The 25,542-nt window shown below is 43.4% G+C and overlaps 1 protein-coding gene across 3 annotated transcripts in view; it reads left to right on the top strand.

The window, feature by feature from the left end:
* Positions 1 to 20,206, top strand: part of TEX264 (testis expressed 264, ER-phagy receptor) — a 216,165-nt gene extending 195,959 nt beyond the window's left edge. For all 3 annotated transcript variants that reach the window (XM_077325915.1, XM_077325914.1, XM_077325916.1), the window contains exon 6: positions 13,886 to 20,206. In XM_077325915.1, the coding sequence (XP_077182030.1) occupies positions 13,886 to 14,208 (323 nt within the window). In that variant the 3' untranslated portion in view covers positions 14,209 to 20,206. The remainder of the gene's footprint in view (positions 1 to 13,885) is intronic.
* Positions 20,207 to 25,542: the final 5,336 nt, after the last annotated feature.

Raw genomic sequence — 25,542 nt, 5'->3', positions numbered from 1 at the left:
TTATTTCCCTCAGCAATATTCTCCACCACCATTAAAGCTTTCAGCAGTTTACATGCAAATAAAAGTCAAATAGACTCAGTTCTGTTCCAATTTACAAATGAGAAAATGAGGAATTACATGGGATTTTGGGTGCATCTGCATGGCAATTATTTGGGAATTCAGGTCCATTCTTTCAGTGCACCTGATCCTTGTAGTCCACATAGTAAATGAGGACTTTATAAACCCTCTTTGTAAAAGGTGCTGAACGGGTACAGCTATATCTATCTAAAATAAATGATATAGGTAAAGATACTAGCTTTGTTTCTGATTAGAAGGATCCCCCTTTCCATTATGCCTATTGAGAAGTTCTGTATCTCAAAAGCTATATAATGAAGACTGCTGTCATTAATTGCACTGTAGTGGAAATAAATGCAATCTCTCTCTCTCTCTCTCTCTCTCTCTCTCTCTCTCTCTCACTACTGTCAAAATCTACTGTCACAAATTTTCTTTCCTCAGGAAATTTCTGAGGCCAGATGCATAGTTGGTGGGGCTTACTTGCACCTATGAACCTAATTCCTGTCAGGATTGTATTTCTTTTGCCACCCAGCTGCCTGTCTCTGAAAGGGTCCCTGAGATCCTATGGCATTCACAAGAAGTTGTCGTGCATCAGTAATGTCAATGGCCCTGTCCAATAGGGATCCATGAAAGTCATTTCAGCCACGTTCATACAGTGCCTCAAATGACATTTGATTTACTGAGGAAATGAATTGTATTTTCCCAGTAATGATAAATTATGATGTTTGCCATCACTGAGATATCATAATTAACAATGATTAATGGCTTCTGTGAAAGACTTGTAATGCAATGTGTTGCCCTGGCGACAACTATAGACCTTTGCTGTTAATCTGATACATGTATGGCTTCTTTAGCTCTTTAGTTATGGTGTTGTCAAAAGTTCACCAGAAGTGAATACATTGATCTTGAGTTAAGGATCTGAAAAAGGAAAAATGTTCTGAAAAGTGAGAAAATGAGAAGGAAGGAAGGAAGGAAGGAAGGAAGGAAGGAAGGAAGGAAGGAAGGAAGGAAGGAAGGAAGGAAGGAAGGAAGGAAGGAAGGAAGGAAGGAAGGAAGGAAGATTCATTTGAAGTGGGATACTTTAATGGTCGGATTAGTAATACAAAGAAGTTAGTTCATTTTCAGTTCCAATGAAAAACAAGGGCCATTCTGCACATCGAAAAAAATAGCGTTACGCCTGCGCAATGGCATAACGCTATAAAAAAATAGCGCCTCCAGCCATTCCTCACCTCCTAGCTCTCTCGCTTTCTTCTGCCACCTTCTCGTGCTTCTTGGCATTCCGCACTCCTGCCTGAAATGACGGAAGAGAGGAATGTGCTATACACACAACTCTCCTCCACCTATCAGTCAGGCCAGGCAGCCAATCACCTTTCTCCATGTTTTAAAGGGCCTGTGATCAAAGCTATTTTTTTTAAGTAAAACTTCTCCATTGCTATTCTTATGCATCTAATCATAGATGCATAATGCTTATTTTACTGCCACCCCTTTTGGAATTATGAGCCTTGGAGCTTTAAAAAAGTAATCTTGTTCCCAATTTTTTTGGGGGGAGGTGGTTAGAGAGGCATGCTTTGTGTGTTAACTGGTGGGGAAAATTTATTTTGCTCTGCCTGGATGATTTAATACATACCTGTTGCTCCAGAAAGTTTGCTACAAAAATAAGCCCCATCCCCAGGAGAAGGGAGAGGGAGGCAGGTGTGAGGGCAGGCGCTAGAAGCAGAGATAGAGCTACTTCAGCTCCACACATTTCCTTAGCATGTGGTTGCTGGTTGCTCTCCTCTCGCTTGCACTACATAGTTGGGGGGGATCCACTTTTGTAGATTCCCCCAACTAGTTTTTTAAAATGGAGGATGTTGCTGCTGGTTTACTGCTGGGACGTTGGATGCTGACAACATCGTTTGAAATGCCAAAAACATGGAATCAGCAAAAGGTTAGCCTTTCACTGTATTTTCTGGGTGCCCTAAGTGTAATTCCCACTATAATTTTTAGGAATTATACTCTTCACTCAGAAATTTCTGCCCCAGATGGACACAGTAATTTAAATTGGCATAATATGATTGAGCACTGGGAATTCAGTATCCATTTCCTGAAACAGAAGCAATTACTTCAGGGGAGACATCTAGATCTGCAACAGGCGCACCATGGGAGAGGGGAGACTGTTCACATGTTTATTTTTAATTAGTGAGAATGGCTACTGGGGCATACAAGACATAAAAGAACCCCTTATTCAAAAATTTCTGCTGATGTTCTGATGTATCCACATTTTAATGGGGTTGGTTGGTTGGTTGGCTAGCTGGTTGGCTGGCTGGTTTGTTCATTCATTAATTAGATTTCTTACCCACAGCTCCCAGCATTGCTGGCTCACAGCGGATTACAACAGTAAAAAAACCCCACAATCAAGAATGTACTGTTAAATATATGCATTATTGGTTACCAGTAGTCAGCCTTTGCTAGAAGACATATGTCTGGAATTGTCCCCTATGCACTTACCATAATGACTGTAACATTTTTGAAAGCGTGCAGTATTAGCATTTCAATACCCTTGTTGTAGGACAGTGTGATACCCTTGCACGGACACGAGAAAATTCAAAAAACATTTCGGCATCTGTTGAAGGCTAATCAGGGTTTCTTTACAAGTTGAGTTTTGTAGAATCTGTGTATCTGTGTATTTTTCTGACCATTCTGTGTCTGTGCCTGCCCATTAAATGAATCTCACAAGGTCTCAGACCATTTTTGACAGTGTGTGGCTTGCTTGTCAATTTTCTTTGTCCTTAATGTGCTGGTAAAACACCATAGCATCAGAAAGGAAGTCCTGTGCCTATGCTCTCATTGCTCTGTGTGTATCTCTGCCTCCTGCTCTCTCGGGACTGTAGAGATGTACTGCCTGACTGTGTTTCGTTTTCTGCTTTTCTAATCACTTATTCCCTCTCCAGGCTTTGCTGTGGTTTTCATGCAGGCACTTGTCTCCTTGGGCAGCAATTACCTGTGAGAATCTCATTTGGAGAGGGCACTGCTGGCTTCATATGACAGTTGTGCAAAAAAGAACATTTCTTTTAAAGCAAATGTCAGCTCTGTGCTCTCAACTGAGAGACTAATGGTGCCATGTAAAGGAAGGCAGGGGCAAGGTGGGTGCCAAGCACTTTCCCCATGTCGTTCTGTAAGTGCTCTACAGCCTCTGGACTTGGGCTTTTTGGGCAGTGGGGCTCTTCCCAACACCCCAAATAGACATTGGTGCCTTACCCTCATGTTTGATAGAGGTGAGCCATTGCTTCCTTTGTTTACCATAGGGATGGTGTTATTCTTTCTGCATGAACCCATTGATTGATATCAATCCTGAAAACCAGCACAGTCGTAGACAGTTTATTTATTTTTATTTATTTTTTAATATATACCCTGCCTTTCCCAACGTGCTGACTCGGAGTGACTTCCAGCAGCTATATACATGGAATTGTCACCATACACTCTGACAAAATTCTGAAGGTTCCAAAGACTCCTATTGGTGGAATATCCCCCACTCAGATCAAATTGTTTCTCTTGCTCAGGATTCCGCACACACACCCCTTCTCTTCAGGCCTGCTGTGAGGGAAGCCTTTAACAACCACTGACCGAGGCGAGGAACATGTTTCTGAGAGCAACACAGGGGTGTCTGAGGGCTTTCCTTTTAAGGGGGGGGAGCCTTCCCCTTCTGCCTAACGGTTGGCTGACAGGGAAGCCACAGAACAGCCCCTTCACACGTAAAATATTGCTGTGGCCAGCCTCACTGCTAGAGGAAAGACACAGCCAATCCATGTGTGTCTCTTCTCCACCACTCTCTGAACATTTGAGGCCTACCATGCAAGGTTGTTGTGCAGATGAAACTGGATACTGTTGCAGGGGCTATTTTACCTCCTGTTTCTTCTGCTTCAAGTGTTTTGTCTCCATGACAACCTTTGTGGGACGTTCAAATGTTTGTTTTGCACAACAGCCCTGTCCATCCTCCAAAGCAGCCATTTCTGCCTAAAGAGCTGATTTTTATTGCCTGGAGAGAGCTGTAATTCCAGGATCTCTCCTGGCCCCAGCTGGAGGTTGGCTACCCCTGAGTTGAAAATATTCCTTGGGATTTGGAGGTGGGGCCTCAAAACGGTACAATGTCCCAGAGTCCAGCCTCCTGCAGAGGATGGTTTTTTACCTGCAGAACTGATCATGATAGTCTAGAGATGAGCAGCAATAGTAGAGACAATGGTAGAGGCGTCCCTTACCAGCAACAGTTTGTACTTTTTGGCGCAGACAGACAGACCAGCAAGGGTTGTGCAAGTCTGGAAAGTGCAGAAAGATCTAAATAAGGACTATGTAGAAACTAAGAGCCTCTTGTGGCGCAGAGTGGTAAGGCAGCTGTCTGAAAACTTTGCCCATGAGGCTGGGAGTTCAATCCCAGCAGCCGGCTCAAGGTTGACTCAGCCTTCCATCCTTCCAAGGTCGGTAAAATGAGTACCCAGCTTGCTGGGGGGTAAACGGTAATGACTGGGGAAGGCACTGGCAAACCACCCCGTGTTGAGTCTGCCATGAAAACGCTAGAGGGGGTCACCCCAAGGGTCAGACATGACTCGGTGCTTGCACAGGGAATACCTTTACCTTTAGAAACTGTAACTGTTAGTGGTGAACAAGCAACTGGCTGGAGAGACACATGGGCTGAAGTGAATTGCTCAAACCTGGCCTGAGAAATGAAAATCAGTATTTGCCATGAAGATCCTACGAAATAAAAGCCAGAAGTACCCCAGAATTTCAAGTGGTATTAGCTTGGGAATTCACATACAAAGGATTTATAGGAAAGTAGACAGTGAGACTTTGGGAGGAACCAGGTTTTCTAGTTTTATTAGACAATGAGTTGGCTTTGCAGACAACAACAATAACTGCAGTTACAAGCAGTAGGCCCCAGGCTTCAGAAGGACAGACGTCACCAGCCAAACAACAGTCCAAGTTAGCTAAGCCCAGTGAAAGTGAAGTTTGGAAGTGAGGCTTCAAAATAGTATCATGCCTCAGAGTCCACCCCACCAAAGCAGCCAATTTTGCCTGGGGAGCTGATCTTTATAGTCTGAAAAAAGAGCAGTAATTCCAGGAGATCTCCAGGCCCCACCTGGAGATTGGCTACCCCTGGGTTGGAAATGTTCCATGAAAGTGGGGCCTCAAAAGGGTATAATGTCTCCACAGCCACCCAACCAGCCACATAGTGCCCCTAGCCTGTTTCAGATCAAGAAAACATTGCAGAGAGGAGGAAAGGTAGCTCAATAGATGTAGGTTCATGTTCTGGAATTCCACACTTCTTAGGTGTGACTTGGGTCAGGACTCTGTGTTGTGCACAGAGATGCCTCCTCTTAGGGTTGCCAGCTTCCAAGTGAGGCACAAAACCCACACCAAACCATGAGCTAGCACCCGTTGTATTACAGTATACAAAAAGCTTTACTACTAGTTGTTTATAAAATGTACACAATGAATAGAATTTTACATATAATATTAAAACTTTAAAAACACCTTAAAAACAATCATACCAATCATACCAGCTCTATAGCCAAACTGTTTCATTTAAGAAAATTTGATTTTCAGGAGGGCAGGAATATCATTGTGAAACACAACGTTATTTTGTTGGCACCTTAAAAACAAAATTTAGGCCTCCAGAAGAATTTAAAGATAGTTGAGATTTCTTTTTAGGATTTGTGGATAAAGCTATATATACCTTCTTAGATTTTATTTTGGTAGCTGGAGTCTACCCGAGACTAATACCCATCTGGAATTGTGAAGACTCTACTGACATTCAGTTTGTGTCATACAGCATTTAATTAAAGAACAAATTAAGTAGCAGCTCTATGTCTGCTTATATCCCATGCCATTGACAGATGTAACCCGGCCAGAATTAACGGGCAGGCAAGAAAAACAACGGCAGAGGTAGTTAGGTAGGTAGTAGTTAGAGAGTGAGCTGAAGTTTACTTATTACATTTTTATCTTTAATTTTCAAATAGGTTACACTGTTTTATTATTTTAACCATGTTGTAAATTGCCTTGAACCCACCATAGGAGAATGGCGGTATAAAGATCCATCCGATAAATATTCCATTCTAGGGCTGGCTTCCCCTGCCTCTTCTACCAGCACTGCCAGCCCTTCAACTGCTTAAAATTCTTTGCCTGTTGCCCCATGGTGTTTATTTTTACTTATATCCTTTATTTTTTATTTGGGATGGAAGGCAGCATGGTATAGCCTGATATCTTCGTATCTCTGGAACTAAAGCAGGGTCAGTACTTGGATGGGAGACTACCAAGGAAGCCTCAGAAGAAAAGGCCAATAGTGAACCAACTCTACTACTCACTTGCCTTGAAAGCCCCTTGATGGGGTCACCATAAGTAACTAGTGACTGGGCAGCACATATATGTTTGTTATTTGCATCCCACTTCCCCACCTAATCAGGATCCAAAATGGCTAAATTTGCAGGTTCTCATGCCACCATTCCAAACATGGGTCTACTCTTGAAAAGTGGCCTAGGTTTTTCCTCAGCTCTGCTCAGTGACTTTAACTACTTAGCTTTGCATCATATTCCTTGCCCCTATTGCTGGTTGACTAGTAGATTTTTCTGTATGTATGGAAAGCTGAGCTGGAAATAGGGTAGGCTAGGTCCCCTGGCCACTGGCGGAAGATTGGGGAGATACAGTTGCCAGCTCCAGGTAGGGAAACTCCTGGAGATTTGGGGATGGAGCACAGGGACCTCAGTGGAGCACAATGCCAGTGAGCCCACCCTCCATGGCAGTGGTCCACAACCTTTCGGCTGCCACGGACCGCTGCTCTGGAGTGGGGTGAGGGGGCGGCCCAGCAGGGGCGGAAACACGTGTGCGCGGCAGTCCGTGCATGCGTGTTTGCGCCGCCGCCATGCCGGCGGCCGTGGCTTTGCCTCCCGGCCCCTCCGGGCCGCCAGCAAATCGGCCGCCAAAGCAGCCGATTAGCTTGCGGCTTCGCAAGCTTCTTCCCCCCCCCCCTCCCGAAACAAGAAGCTTACCAGGCTACAAGCTAATCGGCCGCTTTGGTGGCCGATTTGCTCGCGGCCTGGTGAGCTTCTCGCTTTGGGCGGGGGAGGGAAGAAGGAGCTGTGGCCTGGCGCCAAGGCCTTCGTGGCCCGGCACCGGGCCGCAGCCCGCAGGTTGTGGACCACTGCTCCAAGGCATCCATTTTCCCCAAAGGAAAAGATCTCTGCGGCTTGGAGATGAACTGTTGACCTGAAGATTTGTCTCCATGCTTGGGAGACTCAAGTGCCCAGTCAGAGTTGAAGAATATCCAGGTCTCAGAAGGAAGAGTGGAAGTGTGGTTTTCACTGTATAGACCAAGACTCAGAGTTCACTGAAGTTCCTGTCAAGGCAAAAGCCTCACTCTTGTCACAGCAGCTACAAGTGGATTCATATTTGAGAGCATGGCTATAGAACCAGCCACCTGGCCTTAGGATACTGTTTGTGGAGTTGGATTTCATACAGCACATTGTGCAAACAGTGATGTTTCTGAATCCATTGTTTTTATTGATTCTTTTATTGACAAGCACTTGCTAAGGGAGAGCAGATTGTGCTTTATAGGTATTGATGAGTCTTCTCAAGGGAAGAGTCAGATAGGGAGACTCTAAAAGGTTCTGTTTCATTCTTTCTAGGTTGGGAGCAGTAAATTTCTTGCTGTTTAGTGCCCCTGGGCTATTTGAATTAAATACGGAAGTATCAGACAACAAGAGTATGTTTCATACTGCAGCAGGCTGGAGGCCAGGGAACTAAATCACAATGTAGAGACTGATGCAGGCAGACCTGCAGATGGAAATACATGATAGGAAGGTCTCCATCATACAGAGAGATTAAGTTTACCTGGTTTATCTAAATGTCCTTAAGCAGACACCTGCCCCGCCATCCTCCATAATGCCCTTGATTAGTAGCATCTATTAAATACCAGGAGATCAGAGTATCGGAGACGTGAGTCTGATTCCTTTCCTCAAAAACTCTGTTCCAGAGACATGCAAAGAGATTTCTTTTGCCTAGGGAAATATTCATAATTCTAGGGGCCTAATATCGTAGTTTAAATACAGCAGCAGAGCTTTATATTGCCTTCAGAAAGTGCCTTGGGGAGAGGCACATTCTTGTCATACAGAAAATCCAGAGTTCACTCCATGACATCTTCGGTGAAAGTATCTCCTGCAGCAGGTGTTAGGAAAGGTCTCTTAGTGCTTGAGACCCTTGGAGAACTGCCACTAGTCAGAGCACATAGCGCAATGCTAGATGACCCAATGTTCTAACTTGGTAGAAAGTAGTGATAGATTTTTCTAGGTTTCCAGTCACGTCATGCAGTAAACAAGGAGGATTTCCGCACCCATTAAATGTAGTGAAATGCTTACCTTACGTAGTCGTTATATTCTGGCTCCTCCTTATGGCATCACCAACATCCAGCGTCTGGGCAGTAACCGGCCGGCTACATCCTCCATTTTAAAGCGCTAGTTGGGGAATTGCATAAAGTTGATTCCGCAACCTATTTAATGCTAGCTAAGGGAGAGCAACCAGCAGGCAACCAGCAGAGGGAAGGATGGAAGCTCAAACTCACTAAAGGCACCTCCTTCGTCCTACCCTTGCACCCGCCTCCCTCTTCCCTGTTCCCAGGGATGGGAATATCTTCTTTAAAATGGCTAACATCCTGGAGCAACAAATAGGCGGACAAGCATGCAGGCGATGCCAGAAATAATTTTTTCCCCAAAGTCGTAACACAAAGCATGCCTCTCTAATGTCTCCTACCAAAAAAAAGTTAGGAATGAGATTATTTTTAAAGTATCAAGACATTTATGATTAGATGCATAGGCCTAAAAACAGAGCAGTATGAATTTTAAAAAATTAGAGGGCACTGTGGGACCTTTAAAACATGGAGAAAGGGCATTGGCTACCTGGTTTGATTGACAGGCAGATGAGAATTGCATATAAATCGTGTTGCTCTCTTCTGCCATTTCCAGCAGCAGTTTTGGATTGTGAGAAGTGTGAAAAGGTGGCAGACAAGAGTAAAAGAGCAAAAAGGTGAGGAGGGACTGGCAGGCATGATAATATTTAGTACTACACTATTCAGCTGGCATAGTGCAGTTTTTACCAATGTGCGGAAATGCCCACAGTGTTAACTGGCAGCTTCAGTGGCTTCCAAAAACGTATAGAATAATAGGGTTGGGAGGGACCTCATGGGTCATCTAGTCCAACCCCCTGCACTATGCAGGACACTCACATCTCTGTGCAGGACACTCACACTCACAAAAGATGGTTGTCTGGTTGCACAGTCCGCCATTGTTACTTTTTACAGCAAAGGGCCCTGCCCTTCTCAAGTGCTGTGCAAGACTTGAGCCTGCTATAAATTGAGTCAGATCATTGACCAGTCTAATGCAGTATTATACTCATTTAACTGGCAGGAATTTTCCATAGTCAGGTCGCAGAGGTTTTTCCAAGCCCTCCATCCTGCCATGTAACTGGTGATGGCCTGGACTGAACCTGGGAAAGGGGGGGTGGGAATGGAATTTCAGATTCTAGGCAAGGAGCTCCCTTCTTTTTTTAAAAAAAATGCTGGAATGTCCCTTGTTTCTTTTATCTTTGTTTGAACTTACTGGAATGTCTCATCATAGGCCCGCAGTTTGCAAGGCAGTTAAATAGAGGAGTCTTCAGAGAATGTTAGTTCACTCGGTCTCCATAAGTCAAAAGTGACTTGATACACATACACATAAATATTCCAAATCCAAGTAGGAAGAAAGTAGAGCTAAAGGCCATTTGCAGTAGGTTGCTCCAAAGTCTTGCTGTCCGTCGGGTACATTGGGGAATAGGACTTTGCTCAAAGAGGGCATCGTCACCAAGATGGCATCCACTCAGAGCACTGCAATGAAAGCAGGGGTCAACTGACCACCAGACCTTTTTAAGGTTTCCATTGGACTTCTGTTTGGCTTGCCAGAAAAAATGCTTTAGGCGCTCTGTGTTCCAAAACATAAAGTTTGTTATTTGTTCCTTGTGCGTCACTTTAACACAGAAGCCCTTGAGGGTGCAGGCTTATTGCTGTCTTTGTGGAAGTGCAGGGAGCTGAACCTAATGGGGGAACAAATGGAGCCTCATTTAAAGCACTCAAGTCTCCAGGCCAATTACAAACTCTTTGATAGTAAAGACCATGTCTGCTTGTATTCCAAATAGGGGGAGCAGCAGAGAGTAGTTCAGAAGTACCAAATGTTCTGCAGGAATGTAGGTGGTTACCTTACAGCAGCATGTAAGCAGCAAGACTGAATGAAAATCTAGATATGGGGATCCCCGGGGTTCCATCTTATCCCCCATGCTTTTCAACATTTATACAAAGCCACTGGGAGAGGTCTTCCAGAGTTTTGGCCTTAGCTGACAGTTTTAGAAAGGATGAGGGCTAACAAGCTGAATCTTAGTCCCGACAAAACAGCAGCACCACTGGTGGGGGAGGAAGGTCTGACCCAGAAAATGGGTTATCCCCTGTTCTGGATGAGCTGCATCTTGGACCTAGGGTTTAGTGGTGCTCCTGTACCCTGGCCTGTTGGATCAACAGGTTACAGTGGCGACCAGGGCTGCCTTTCACCAGCTTCAGCTGGTAAGCCAGCTGCCTACTTTCCTGGGCCGAAAATATCTTGCCACTGTGGTACATGCCATGGCAACATCTAGTTTGGATTACTGCAATGCGCTCTAGTTGGGACTGCCCTTGAAGACTGGAAGCTACAGATGGCATAGATAACTGCCACCAGAATAGTCATTGGATGTCATATCACTTCAGTTTAGTTCTGCCTACACTGGATTCCAATTAGCTTCTGGGCTCAATTCAAGGTACAGGTAATGACTTAAAGCCCTCTACCACCTGTGACCAAAATAACTTAAGGACCACCTTCTTCCACATGATCCTACGTGCTCACTCCAGTCACCTTTGGATACTCTGCTTCAGTTGACCCCTCTATCAGAGAGCAGATAGATGGTGACCCAAGCTTTCTCAGTCATGACACCAAAACTTTGGAATTCCCTTCCCGGAGAGGTTTGCCTGTCTCCCTCTATTGGTGTCTTTCATCAGCAGATGAAGACTTTTGTTGCCCCCCCCCCCACACACACACATCAATATTAACATTCTAGTTCTTTGATTTTTAATGATTTAATGGTATTTTTGTTTAAGTCTTTTAATGTTTTCATGTTCACTTCCTGGACCCCAATTCAGTAGCAAGGTGGCATCAAAATGTTTTAGATAAATAAACAAAGATCTTCACAATGTGGAAATAAGCCATGGTTTGTGGGCCTTGGCAAAAGGGCCTGGAATGCAATTATATGAATATCTTCTTGCTGAATTCAACAAGGTCAACACACTTTCAGAAAGAGAAAGCTGTAGTGGCCAACTCTTTCTGATCCGTCTGGATCAAAAGCACCACATAGCACAGTGGTCCACCCTTTGTGGAAGATCAAGACTGTTATGAAGTTGCAGCAGCTTGGTGTCATGGTAAAAAGTGGCAGCTTCTAATCTGGAAAGCTGGGTTTGATTCCCCGCTCCTCCCCATGCAGTCAGCTGGCTGACCTTGGGCTAGTCACAGTCCAGTTAGAAGCTGTTCTCACAGAGCAGTTTCTCTCAGAGCTCTCTCAGCCTTACCTCCCTCACAGGGTGTCCATTGTGGGGAGAGGAAGGGAAGATGATTGTAAACCACTTCAGGTAGTGAAAAGCAGTGCATAAAAAACAATTTTTATTCGTATTCTTTAGCAGGCAGATGCTTAAAATATATGCCTTTGATACTTGGGAACCCATCACACGCACAGAGGTCTCCCCTGCTCTGTCTACCCTTTTGCCCCTTGAGGTCCCAGTGGGTGGTCACACAGGACAGGACCATCTCAAGTGCCCCAGAGATTGCAGAACTCCCTCCCTCAGGAGGTTCATTGTGCACCATTTTGACTGGTCTTGCAGAGCATTTGGGGAAAGCCTTTGGTGGTTTACTCATTGTTTTACTGCGTACCATTGATGGACTTCTGCTAGTTCTTTTTGGGAGGGGTTACTATTTTATTTTTGATAGACTTCATTTTTTACTAGTATTGTGCTTTTATAAAGCCTTTCATTATCAGCTTTATAAATTGAAAAGCAAGTTTCATTTCCCCCCCCCCTAAATATTCTTGGTGTAGTGGTTAGGATGTGGACTTCTAATCTGGCGAGCCAGGTCCAATTCTGCGCTACCCCACATGCAGCCAGCTGGGTGACCTTGGGCTCCCCACAGCACTTATAAAACTGTTCTGATCGAGCAGGAATATCAGCGCTCTCTCAGTCTCACCCACCTCACAGGGTGTCAGTTGTGGGGAGAGGAAAGGGAAGGCGACTGTAAGCCACTTTGAGACTCCTTCAGGGAAAGAAAAGCAGCATATAAGAACCAGCTCTTCTTCTTCTTCTTCTTCTCAATATTCTTTCTTCTGTTTTTGTCTTAATGTTCATCTCTTTGGTATATGAGCGCATGACGGAAAGTGTATGGGATACAGGTAGAGAGCGCTTGCAGTCAGCAAGCAAAGATGTAGTCTTGGTAGCTGCCAGGAATTCTTCTCCCTTCTGTCAAGGATTGTTAAAATGGGTAAAGGGGGATCGCCCATACCCCTCTGTCTTCTCACTTGTATGAGTCCATTCGGTGCTTGTTAAAATGTTTGCTGCTGTTATGAGGCAAATTTCTGTCCATATTATAGATATGACTAGTAAATATATTTTGGATATAGATTTACCTGTTTTCAGCTATTGCATAACCATGGGCAAACCCCATGATCTTTCTGATCCAGATTGCCTGTCTAATTGCACACTTAATGCTGTTATAGGAACCGCTCAAAGGACATCCCTGAGAAGTGCAAAATGTTCATCGGTGTTCTTTATTGCAATACTTGCATTCTGTTTCTAAGCCTTGACTCCACTTGGGGAAGATGCAAGTGGTCATAATTGAGGAAGAGGACAGATGCAACTGCAAGAGAGGGGAAAAGAACAACGTGGGCTCTTTTTGCCCAGTAGAGGGCAATCGGGATGCACTTTCCTGATAGCCATATTTCCTTTAGAGAAGGAAATCTGTGCTTGAGTTTAGCCAAAGGCGATATGGTAGAACAGCTGAGGCCAAAGCATTTCCATGTAATATTTTCCTCAATAAAGGAGATTCTAGTATAATTCCTAATATATCTCCAGTATTTCCATAAATAATATTGGAAGAATTGAAGCATAAAGTGTGTCTAAAGCTAAATCTGACATCATAGCACACTTTCATTCTAGGTTACCATCTATATGTGAGAGCCGCAGTTAGTTACACGGCTATTTTAAGATTCTTTCAATGTAGTTGAGATTCTGTTTTCTTTTCCTGTGTAAACCTTTCTTTTGTTTAATGGTTCTTGATTTGCCAATTTGGGGCAGGCAGGTTTGGGAGCATCCTGGCAGCTGCACGTCTAAGGTAAAAGTAAATTTCTTTTTCCCCCTTTATATGCTTTGATGGGGATGAATTCTACAGGACTGTTACTATAGCGTTCAAATGAAAAGTCCCTTGCCCAAAGGACTGAAATAAGTGGGAGAGGCAGTGACTGTTTCATAGGAGAGCCTATTGAATGATCTTGTCTTGTTATAACCTTGTTCCCATTATATATCTTTCAACTCTTTCCTTATGATAAAGTCTGAAGATTTTGGATACTTCTGCAGTGAGATGGATTGACAGGCTTTGCACACCTCTTAACGAGGGGGAAATTCTAAGTATCCTGAAAGCGCTGCCAGGCTAGAGATGTGTAGGGCATATTCCTTCATTATTCAGAATTCATTATCTTTGGTCTTTTTTTCTGTATAAAGGGGCCGAAACTTTGAGTGACACCAGCTCTGTCAGCTTGGAGATCACCACCGACAGCAGAGAGACTTCAGTGGCTACCTCCATCATGTCCCCCTTCACGCCTGGCCGTGGCCGAGATGAGGTAGACAATCGCAGTGAGCACAGCTACAGCGAGTCAGGAGCCAGTGGCTCCTCCTTTGAAGAACTGGACTTGGAAGCCAATGGTGAAGGTGAGGGAATGGCAGGTCTGTCTGCTGACCACGGTTCCGCTGGAGATCAGGACACTCCCAAGAGCAAGTGGACCAAGGAGCCTATTGCCCTGGAGAAAGAAAAGGGTGAAGAATAAAACCATCTCTTTTCTCAAGTTTCTTGGGGATTGAAAAGAGAAACTGATCATCTCTCTTGTTTCTTTTCTGTCCAGCTAAAAGATTTTGGTCATTAATCCATGTTGAGACCTGTCCCACTCTTTGTCTGGGGTGTGAAAAAGAAGGAGTATTTTCAACTAAGGGGAATTTTAACAAATTGACACCCTCCTGTAGCCAGACTGAAGGATGCGTGCTTTAACAGGAAGCTGGGAGGTGGCATGGAGTGAAGCAGCGGCAGAGAGCTTGTGAGGTGAATGTTGTATTATATTTTTGTGTGGATGTGTTTGAGAGAGACCAGCTATGCAAAGAGGATTTGACGTGGGCTAGTGGATGTTTGGTTTTGTAAGCGTTATCCAGACAGCCCTTTTGTCCCCCTTTTTCCTGCGTGTCATTCTATTTACCTCCTAATCAGCTTATTTCTCTGCAACTTCCACACTTTCATTGGCAGCACATTTATTGACACCAGACACCAGTGATGGATTTTGAACCTGAAAACAATGTAAGGTACCTCTTTATATCTTGAGCTGTAATACAAGGGTAATACAATTAACAGATTGCCTTTGCATGAGAAAGGTTTCTAAGTAGGGTTACTGTGACCCCAACTTCTCACATGTTGTTTCTACACTTTCTTTCCCACTCCCCCTCATTTTGTTGTGCCACCTCCTTTCAATGTCTCACTCTCAGACTCTACCGGTCTGTAGAAAGAATTAAGTTCCTCCTATTAGAGTTGTTGCACCTGTTAGCATCTGCTGGGGGCACTCCAAGGGATAGGTCTTGAGAAGTTCTTTGTCATGCCTTACATGGAAAAGAGTCCATGTGAGAGGGACATTACGATTAAAGGTGTCCTCTTCCTGCAGCAAAGGGGCAGAGAGGAGCAACGGAACAACTGAAGCAATGCAACTATATCTTCCTAGTGCTGGTCTTCAGAGGCTTGGTCAGTGGTAGTTCACTTCCAGAGTGGGACATTCATGCATTCAGTGCTGTGATGTAGCAGGTTTGCAGTGGTATTTCAAACGTAACTGTAGTAGTGGATTTGATGTCATATGCTTGTGCTAGAAGTAGCTGGATACTGTGACTTGTAGCTGGAGACTAACCCAATAGTGCCTCACTTTTTAAAAGAATGTAGACTGTAGTTTCTTATCTGTATTTCTGGATGTTGATCAGGAACAAATGCTTTCAGTGGAAGCATGTTATACGTTCTGCCCTTAAGTCCAATAAGAATTCCTTCAGCTGGCTTTGATTCTAACCATAGAAGAATGGCACGGAGCAGGTCTTCTCCTTGAATTGTTAGCAGTTCTGTTTTATTGCTTAGTTAGATCAAACCTGCCTCTGTTGAGGTTTCTTATTGGAGCTGTGGACCAAACTGCTCATGAACACAACTCTGGTGAAATTCTTGAACTCAGAAGTGAGTTGATAAGTACCATGCCAAACCTTTGGAATCCCCTAAGTTCCATTCTTATAGCCTGAGGAAGTCACTAAGGCATCAGGAGGAAGAAAGTGTTGGTACTTGCATTTTGGGAGTGAGGAAATGAAAAGTTATGATTTCCCCCACTGCATTGTTATTTGTTTGGCTTGTTTCCTCCCATAGAGGTCTTGGATCAATTGCTCAGTGTGTTTCTTAATGGACTTGGATCCATACTGTGGACAAAGAAGTTCGACATTCAGCCACCTTCAGCCCTGCCTTCTTTCCAAGCATTGACTTAGCCTGGAGGGAAATCAATGGGATGCAATGTTAGACCCTTTCCCCCTGGGCTGCCTGGTTCTCAAGGCTGCACTGATCCATCCCCAAGCATTCACCATTGATTCCTTGGTTTTCTTTTGGAGCTCTTGCTGCTACATTCTATAAAGACTTATTTCTCTTTTGGCTCACTATTTCCCCATGTTCAAATCTATATTCATGTTTCCCCCAATTCTGATTTACTTTGACATCCAAATCAGCAGCTCCACTTTAGCTGCCATGCCCTTGAAATCAATAGAACTGATAGATGCAGATGTGTATTCAATATGTGGGGAAGTGAATATGTTCCATCCCCCACTTTGTGCTTGGATTCTGCAGGTGAATGTCCACATATTATTGAGTTGGCTTTCTGATCCTATTTGCTATTACTTCTTTCTCTGGCATAATACATCTGAGTTCTTGTGAATTACTTAAATTAGCATCTTCCCAGCTGCCCCATTTTGGCACTAATTGGTTTTCTATGTGCACTCTCTAGACCACCACTAAGTGAAGCTTCCAAACTACCAGCACAGAAATAGGAGATGTCATGTGCTTTCACAACTTATGTATGTTCATAATGCATCTTTATATGTGTAAATGAGCAGGCTCATTTGTGTTCCTTTGGGCATGTGTGACTGTCTGACTGTTCATTGCATGCTTCGACCAATTTGTGCTAGCGTCCATATACTTGTCTGCCTATCTACATATGTAATTGTGCTCCTGCTTTCCAAATAGTAGGGTGCCATTAGAGTGCAGGGAAAGGAAGGCAAGCACAGCAGGAGGTATTTAGATAGGACTATATTGTGCCTTTCCCCAGATTTCATTGACAGATATAAAAATACTGTGCTTTCTTTGTTGTGCTGCAAGGGAGAGCAAAGGGGGAATGAATTTTTCTCTATCTTCACCGCTGCTTATCTATGAATTCTGCTATTATAGAAGCCAGGACAATGTTGGGAGACACTGAACATCAATGTGCACATGAATACATACACCACAACACTCTGTTGTGCATCATTTCTTATTTTCCCAAAGTGTGTGTGTGTGTTGGCTCCATTGTTTGTAGATCATTCTTAGCGTGTTTATATGGGTGCAACTCCCCCCCCTTCACATTTACTCAAACTCAAATTAATGTGAAGTGTTTTTATTAATGGTACTCTGTCCAGATATGTGTGAGAGAGACTGAGCAGATATGTGGTGCAGCCTTCCACAGGCATGTATTTACTTCATGATTTATGTGCAGAATGACTCCCACGTCAAAATTTTGTTTAGATGAAGAATTATTATGGCGGATAGAGAAATGTCACTGAATGCAGAATGCTTTCCTCTGTAGGATAAGGCTGAGCTAGATGGCTTCCCCTTGGCCTTCTCCCAGGCATGCAGGCCTTCCATACGCAGGGAGATTTTGGCTTTGTTGTGGTTTGTTTATGTGAAGAGGTATATTCTGTGCCAGCCTAAAGATCTCAGCTGGCTCCAAACAGTGTAAAGTGAAAACCTTTGAACTATGTTCTTGTGCTGACAAGAGAGTTCAGCCTTCCCTTATCCATCTGAGCATGGATGGATGTAAGTTTTTTCCTTTTCAAGTGTCTTCCCCCTCAGAGTCAGCCTGTAGTGTAGCTGGGAATGGATCAGTAGCACAAACAGAGCTCTTTTGGATATTGGAGTGATACTGTGTACTTTGTATGCAAAGCTGGAATATCAAAGGGACCCCCGGGCATGCCCTGCATTAAGAAAAGCAACTGGTGTAAAGAGTTACTATGAATCTGGGAAGCGACCCTCATTAGATATGGACAGTGGGAACAGTTATAAGCCACTTACTCCAGAATAATCCTACTGATTTAGTAAGATTTCTGCCAATGTGGTTGGGCATATTAGTGAGTTAAATATTGACATCTTCCCATCAGTTGTAGCTTCAGTATTCTGACTACAAGCTGCTGAATTGAGCACATTGGCTTACTCTCCCATGACCTGGACAGAGAGGAGCAGGAGCGCCCCATTTCATGGCTTTGTGTAAAGAGTTGTTTAAGTAGATATACATGGCTTATGCAGAGGTAAGCACCTGACTTTTTCCTGTCCTACCTGTCCTGCCGTGAGAATACAGTTCCTGAATGCAATAATACTTCAAGATAATAATCTTCAAGATGCCATAAGACCACTTTCCTTGAAACAGGCTAACATACCTGCTCATCTGTAATTACTTGAAGACTCTTAGCTTTCATCTTTGTGAGTCACTCATCCGTTTGTGAACAAATAGTTTAGGGCGACAATGAACCTCAAATCAGAACAGATTTGAACTGAGACTGGGAACTCTTGGTGTGACACGCCAACATCCTCTAATCCAATCATCACAGGGAAATCTTCACAATGTTGTGTATGTGAGTGAGCGAGACCTTGCCCAGTAGTGTTTCCAATCCTGCCACAGGCATTGCTTCACACTCCTCCCCCCCCCCTTTCCCAAAAATTGAATTGCCAGGGGCATAACTGGAGCTTCCTCTTATTCGGCAGCTGTCTGGCAGTCTTTTCTAATGCTCTGCTTGTTCTGTGGCTGCCTTGGCATCTCATTTTTTGTACTCGCTGCGACTGTGAAGGAATCGGGGTGATAAATGAAACTGCCATCCAACAGTGGTAACACTTCAGAGTATCCCAAGAACTATCCATGTCTCATCTGTTCCATATTTAGTCACAACAGACTCACTTTTGCTGCGACAGTCAGTTACACGTGCCTACAACTGGAACAGGACATAATACTACACAATTAACAAATATGGGCAGATCTGTACAGCAAGATAAAATGGCAGGTCTTTATTACTGTCGCCTTTTGAGACCTTTAAGAGCCACAGCAGTTTTCCTGACATGTTCCTTTTTGGGGAATGACTATCCTTTGCTGCCAGCATCTCACTTCCATTATTAGTATCATACTGTTGCTACTAAGATTCTCACTCTATTTTGAAAGACCTGTGGGACCTGCTGAGGAGCAAATTGAAGCTCACGAGAGTCTGGTCATTTATCTCAATGAGTGTGAGTTACTGGGTAAGAACAGCCAGGGATTCCAGAAATCCATACAATTATTAAACAGTTCACGAGGGTTTTTAGGCAGCACAAAATGCAGCCAGTGGACTCACATAGTTCAGATACTGAACCTAAAGGGCCTGTAATATGTAATGAAATGTTTTGCTTATAAAAAGGGGGCTCCGGGCATTTAAATCCAGTGAGTTTTGCTTTACAGGGTTTTTGGAGGCGGTACTCTTCTAAGCCTTCTTTCTTTCTAAACTAGGCATCTTTTCAGCTTTCCAGCCATCCTGAAGAACAAGGCAGAATGCTTCCTGTTCATCCCAGTCCCACCCCAGTGCAGTACATCTAAATAGGATCCTGATCTTATATCCAACCAAGTCTCAGTTGTCACCTCCTACCCCCACTCTATCCCCTTCTTCAAAGTTAGTTAAGCCTTGTTTCAGGCATCTGAGGTTACAAATATAACGTTTTAATCCTCAGATAGTTCATGCTCCTTTTCATGTTCATATTAATGCTCCTCTTCATATTCAGTCAGCTTTGCACATTCATTTTATAACATTCTGAAATTAAAATTTCCTTGGATGGTCAAATAGCGAGGTTTAGTTTAGCTTGCTATTATATGAAAAAGAATAAAAATTTGAGTGGATCACAAATTTTCTTATGCTTTTCAAGGTTATGTATTACTTTTGTTCCCAACATTTGGATCCCAGTGCTTGGTGGCATGAAGATTATATCCTTCAAATTCTCTTCCGTTTGACTGGAAAACATTGGTGGATTATTAATTATTCTGTAAACTGTCATTTGGCCTCTAACTTCTTTAACAAAGCTTATTTGGGTTTTGTGTAAGGGAGGGTTCATAGCCGTGTATTCAGTCCTTAACAGACACATGAAGAATTTTGCAGAACTAGTGAGAGTGGTGTCTGTGTGTGTGGAAAAGGAGCCACAACATTTGGATCTGAAGCCCCCCCCCACCCCGGCAAATTGACATTGAAGAGCTAAAAGAAGTGACATTTTAGTGCTTAATGGTTGTTAAGGTACCTGGCAAAGCTGTTAGACAAGTTTGCTTTTTAGTTCAGTTCTGAAGTGAAAAACTTTGTTCTGTTCTGTATTTAATCACTATTTTGATATAATGTATAAAACTTAAAAGTGATTTATGTACCAGCCTGGTTTAGACATAGATGTTGGGAATTGGAGGGGGATTCTTTGTTGAAATTAAAAATGGCAAATAAAAAACAAACCCCTGTCCTCCTTCATACTCTGTGTTTATTTGTTGATTTCCTGTACACTTCTCTCCCCAACATGGACCCAAGGTGGCCTGCATTGTTCTTCACTTCTCTGCTTTATCCTCACAGCAACCCTGTGAAGTAGGCTAGATTGAGTTTGTGGATAGCCCAAAGCCACCCAGCAAGATTTCATTGCAGCATGGAGATTTAAACCTGGATCTCCCAGATCGTGGTCTGAAACAACAGTGCAACATCCTTCCAAACAAACATTGGAACCACTTTGCAAGTATCGAAGTATTATGCAACACTTTGAAACACAAAGCAACACTTTGAAAATGTACAGTCATGTTTATATCATGAACTTACAATGTTTTGGGTTTTTTTGGTATGCTATTTCAAGATTTTATACAACAGAATGCTTTTTATTCTCTGTACGTAAGAAGTCAGGCTCTTGGTACATTCAAGCCGGTATTGCTTACTCCAGCTGACGGCAGCTCTCAGGCCTGTTATCATTTGTAATGAGAAGGGTCAGGATTTCCCTGACCTGACTTTGATACTGAGACACCTTCCATGCACCTTGTCCCCTAATTTGGATTAGGATTAGGGCATGGGGGAGAAACGGGGCTTCAGCCCTCCCCCGTGCCATTTTCCTTGCTTAAAACAGCTCAGGAATATCTCTTGTGGGCCTACATGTGTACTGATGGTCTACAGATGCATCTCCACAAAGTGCAAATAATACTCCAGTAATTCAAATTTATTTGATACAGCACTGTGGCCAGATAAAACAGATAACGAGAAAAAACATTTCACAGTAAAAAAATTGCAAAATCAGGGAGCCAGTACAAAACTTAAAATATATAAAATTGTATAATTAATGCGTACATTATTAAAAAATGCATAGTAAAATACCTCTAAAAATCTTCACTTAAGCTTAAGTTGTCTTTCCCTTGTGCTAAGCACATGCACACAAAATTTGGCAACCTGCTTAATAATATGGCCCCTACTATTCCACAGGAGGAATTTTACTTTTTCTTTGTTTGAACTGGTGGAGGAATTCCTGAGTAATGGGAGGATGAATTTATTTCTTGCAGAGCTAAAAGTAGGGCACCTTAAGAGGACGTGTTCGATTGACTCTATCTCCCCGGAATTACAGGGGCAGAGTCTTTCAGCTAATGGGGTTTTCTTGAAGCGACCCACCAGCATGGCAGAAGGTAACGCAGAGCACCTAGCTAGTGTGAATGCTCTCCTATAGTATTTTGTTTCCAAATAGGAGAGATAGTCTGCAGAGGCTTGAATATATCTGGAACACGGTGGTGCACCATACCTAGGGGAGCGAGAAAGGTCAGTTTGACGCTCTGTGTCCTCAATCCTTTGTTTCACTGCAATTTTCGCCTGATCGTACCCCAACCCGAGTAGTGAAAGCGGGGAAAAGCCTAATTTTATAATTTCCCTCTCGGTGGCCATAATACCCCAGTAACTGTTTCAGGCTGGGGGCTAAATCTCCTCCTCATGCTACAGTCCCGATCTCAGTTGGGGTTCTGTGCAGTTGGAAACGAGGTTTCCCCACTCGTGTTGACTGACTGTATTCCCTCTGTATACTGTGTTGGTCAGACTGCACCTGGCGTACTGTGTGCAGTTCTGGAGGCCTCACTTCAAAACAATTTTTAAGACTGTCCCAATATGCATCCCCAATTTTGGAGGCAATGAGGTCATTCCTTTTAAAAGCTGGAAGCCAACACTTGAAGAGATTTCGCTGCAAATCTATTTTGGAGAGGCTTTCAGTGTGCTGTATTTACCATCAAAGAAACATCCTCGTATGTGCTGTAATGTCCCTTTCATGAAAAAAAGAAAAGGACTGCATAGTACTATTCCACTGGAATAGTGAACTATCCCATCCCACTAGAAATATGAGGTCTTGCGTTTCAGAGTACAATTGATGAAGATGAAAGCTACCATTTATCTGTCTGTACCATTTTAACCCACTTGCTTCCAGCTGGCTTGGAGTAGAGTACACGGCTCTCTTCCACATGCACCTTTAGGACTGAAATAGCTGCAACTTGTGATCTTTCATTGTAGTCTAATCCAGTGGTCCCCAACCCGCGGCCCGGTGCCGGGCCGCGAAGGCCATGGCGCCAGGCCGCGGCTCCCTCTCCCCGCCCCCCCCCACAGTAAAAAACTTCCCAGGCCGCAAGCTTGCGGCCTGGGAAGCTTCTTACTGCGGGAGGGGGGGAGAGGGATTCAGGCCCGCGCATCGTGCATGCGCGAAAGTGCCGCGCATGCGCGATTTCAGCCACACATGCACGCACCCGCACATGCATGATGCGCGGCGCACAGGAGCAGCCGCGCATGCATGGCATGCGCAGGTGGGCAGTTGCCCTGCCGGTCCCCAGCCTCAAAAAGGTTGGGGACCACTGGTCTAATCCACATATTAAGTACCTCAAAACAGATGGCAGTTCTGCTAATTCTCAAGCCCCTTGATGTGAATGAGATAGTAGTCCTCAGAAGTCCTCAGCTTCTGGATATCCTGGGGCATTTCTGGATATCCTGACAAGACCAAAGGCCAAAGCAACAAGTGGCATCATAATCTATAAATGGAATATCTTGCTGCTATTGGGATCTGTACTGGAATTCAGGAGAAATTAGAGCTCCATGGTGCAATCCTAACTAAGCATGAATCCACTGGAGTCAATGGGCATACAATGGCGTGATTCTGCTCGGGGTCTACTCTCAGAGACAGTAGCTTTGTCGTAGTGACAAGAATTTTGGGTTTAGATATAGGAGGCCCAAAATGAAATCCCTGTTGAACTATTGGGAGATTTTTTAAATAAGATTTTTATTTTTATTTTCCAGAATTAAAGGTAGTGAAATACATGCAATCTACATTGTTAATACAGAAAAAAGAAGGGTTATGCTCTTCATTTAATACATTTAGTTCCCCATTTCAATCCCTTTTGTATTATTTTCTTAAATAGTTCAGGTAAGGGCCCCATTGTTCTTGAAAGGCCTCTTCTGTTCTTCCGTTAACTATTAGAACTATTGGGAGATTTTTAATCTGGTCGCCATCTCTCGGGCTAGCCTACCTCACAGGATTCTGGGGTGGGAGCAGAAATCACGTGTACTTCCCTGAACTCCTAGGAGTAAGAACAATGCAAAAATAAATATAGCAATTCCAGTGGCATGGGGAATGTTTTTTTAAAGACTGCATTCATACACATTTACCTTTTAATGTTTGACAGGAGTGTCTGTGTCTGTTATCATTGAATACCTGTCCCTCAGAACAAAACTAAACGAATGCTGGTCCTGAGTCACAGTTTAAAGTGACAGCTTATTCTACCTAAGAACTTTTTTTAAAGGAATCAGTTTGGAAAGGTGAATGTACTGATGGTGATTACAGAATTGTTTCATCAAGCTGAAATAATCTATGTACAGCCTGAACTCTTTGGGCTGCTTTATGTGGCCTGATGTAGATGCTGCCTCCCCCATGGTTATCCACATGGCATTCCGAAGCATCCGCAGCTTCTGCCTGTGTGGTTTACATAACAAGCCAACAACAGCCGTGGGCAACACCAGAACATTGCAAGTATAGCCGAGCCATATGGGTGAAAGCATCACACATTTCCATAGTGGAGTGGGAGCAACCAACAGAGGAGGTGGCGCTCCCACTGCTCCCAGGTAACATGTCAAGCAGAATCAGAAACTGAGCCGTCATTGTACTGTTTATTCTATGAATGGGCTTAAAGAAAGTGTCTGATTCTGAGCATTAGAAGGAATAACTTGTGAAAGTCTCCGGAGAATGGAAATGACTTCCACTTCTGTTTCCTTGAATATGAAGCAAGCGAGGAGTCAGAAATAACTCTGGGAGAGAGGAGCCTCAGCCTACGTCTTTGCTGGCAGCCGCTTGTCACAAACGCTCTGAAATTGACGGTACCAGGATTCATCTGGGAGTGGAAACAGAATAACAAAACAATGTCACAATCCTAAACCCATTTGCTTGAGAGTCAGTCCCCTTGAATTTAAATGGAAATTGCTTCTAAGCGTATCAGCTCTTTTGTCTGTACAGGTCACTGATGGATTTATGCTGTTCTTACCTGTACTGCGTGTGGCTGAGAGACGGAAATGGTTTTACAGGATGTGGCACTGGTGTGGGAGAGGCATCCATTCCCAAGGCATGCACACATTTTGTCACTGTGTAGCCTCTAGTCAAACAGGCTTTCCAAGTTTTTGAAATACTGTAATGTCCTGTAGAAATCTGACTACAAGAGGCAACACTGGGATATGTAAACACACTGTGAGTCTTGTTTCGTACATTATCAGCTGTGCTTCCTTCCATAAATCTGTTGCTTACCTCCAGCCTTTGAAATTGTTAACCTGTTTTTGTTTTTAAAATGTCTAGAGGAATGGTTGGAAAGCTGTGCACAGAGAAACACGATAGCATGTAAACAACAGGCAGGAAATGAAGGAAGCCTCCAAAACAATTTAAAAGAGAAGGTAATTTTAAATAGCTGGGAATGAAGCTGGCCAAACCTGGAAGAATATTGTCAAGAAAAATACATCAATAAAGCAGTTCCGCGCTAATATAAAATTAAAAGAGCTACAAAACGCCAGAATACATTTCAATAATAGAAAAAACTCAACCTGTTTAAGCTTTTATTCTAAAAAAATAGAGGTGCTCCTCTCAATCATCAGGTTTGATTTTGCAAATTAAAAGCTTAACACACACACACACACACACACACACACACACACTGTAGTTAAGCATTATTAGCCATTAAGCCATGGTTAAGAAGAATTGACCACAAAACCAGGAAATGGAAAAATGACTTGAAACAGATTTGCAAACTAAGGTTTGTGTCCATGAATGACTCTAACATTTGCACCAAGCAAGCCACAGTTGACAGTTTCTCTCAGCATCTCTGCTTGCAAGGTCTCCCTGGACATTGTCCTCAGACAATGCTTAACTCAGCAAGTAAAGACATGTATTCAATGTGCATTCAGGATCTCAACCAGAATATAAGACGCCAAACCATAATACTAATTATAGTCATGTGTGACATCTGTACCATTCTGCTAAGTGAAGCTGGTGGCTCTAATTTCTGATAAGAACATATTATATAGATTTGATTCATCTGCCATCATCTGATATTGCCACCAGTTGGGGAATGTTATACAAACTGGAGAGGACTAGTTTCTAGACTGTTTTAAATGTGGGGTTACTTGTCAAACAAAGAACAGGTAACCGGGATATTTTAGTTTTATTGAAGAAAAATACTGTGATTTTATTTTCTCATAGATGTTGTCAGGCAAATATATCTCTGTGAATCTCTGAATATCAACTGATGGAGCCAAACAACTGAAAACAATCTGAC

This window comes from Paroedura picta, chromosome 3 (assembly GCF_049243985.1).
Source record: "Paroedura picta isolate Pp20150507F chromosome 3, Ppicta_v3.0, whole genome shotgun sequence".
Lineage (NCBI taxonomy): Eukaryota > Metazoa > Chordata > Lepidosauria > Squamata > Gekkonidae > Paroedura > Paroedura picta.
This window is presented reverse-complemented; position numbering and strand designations above follow the sequence as displayed.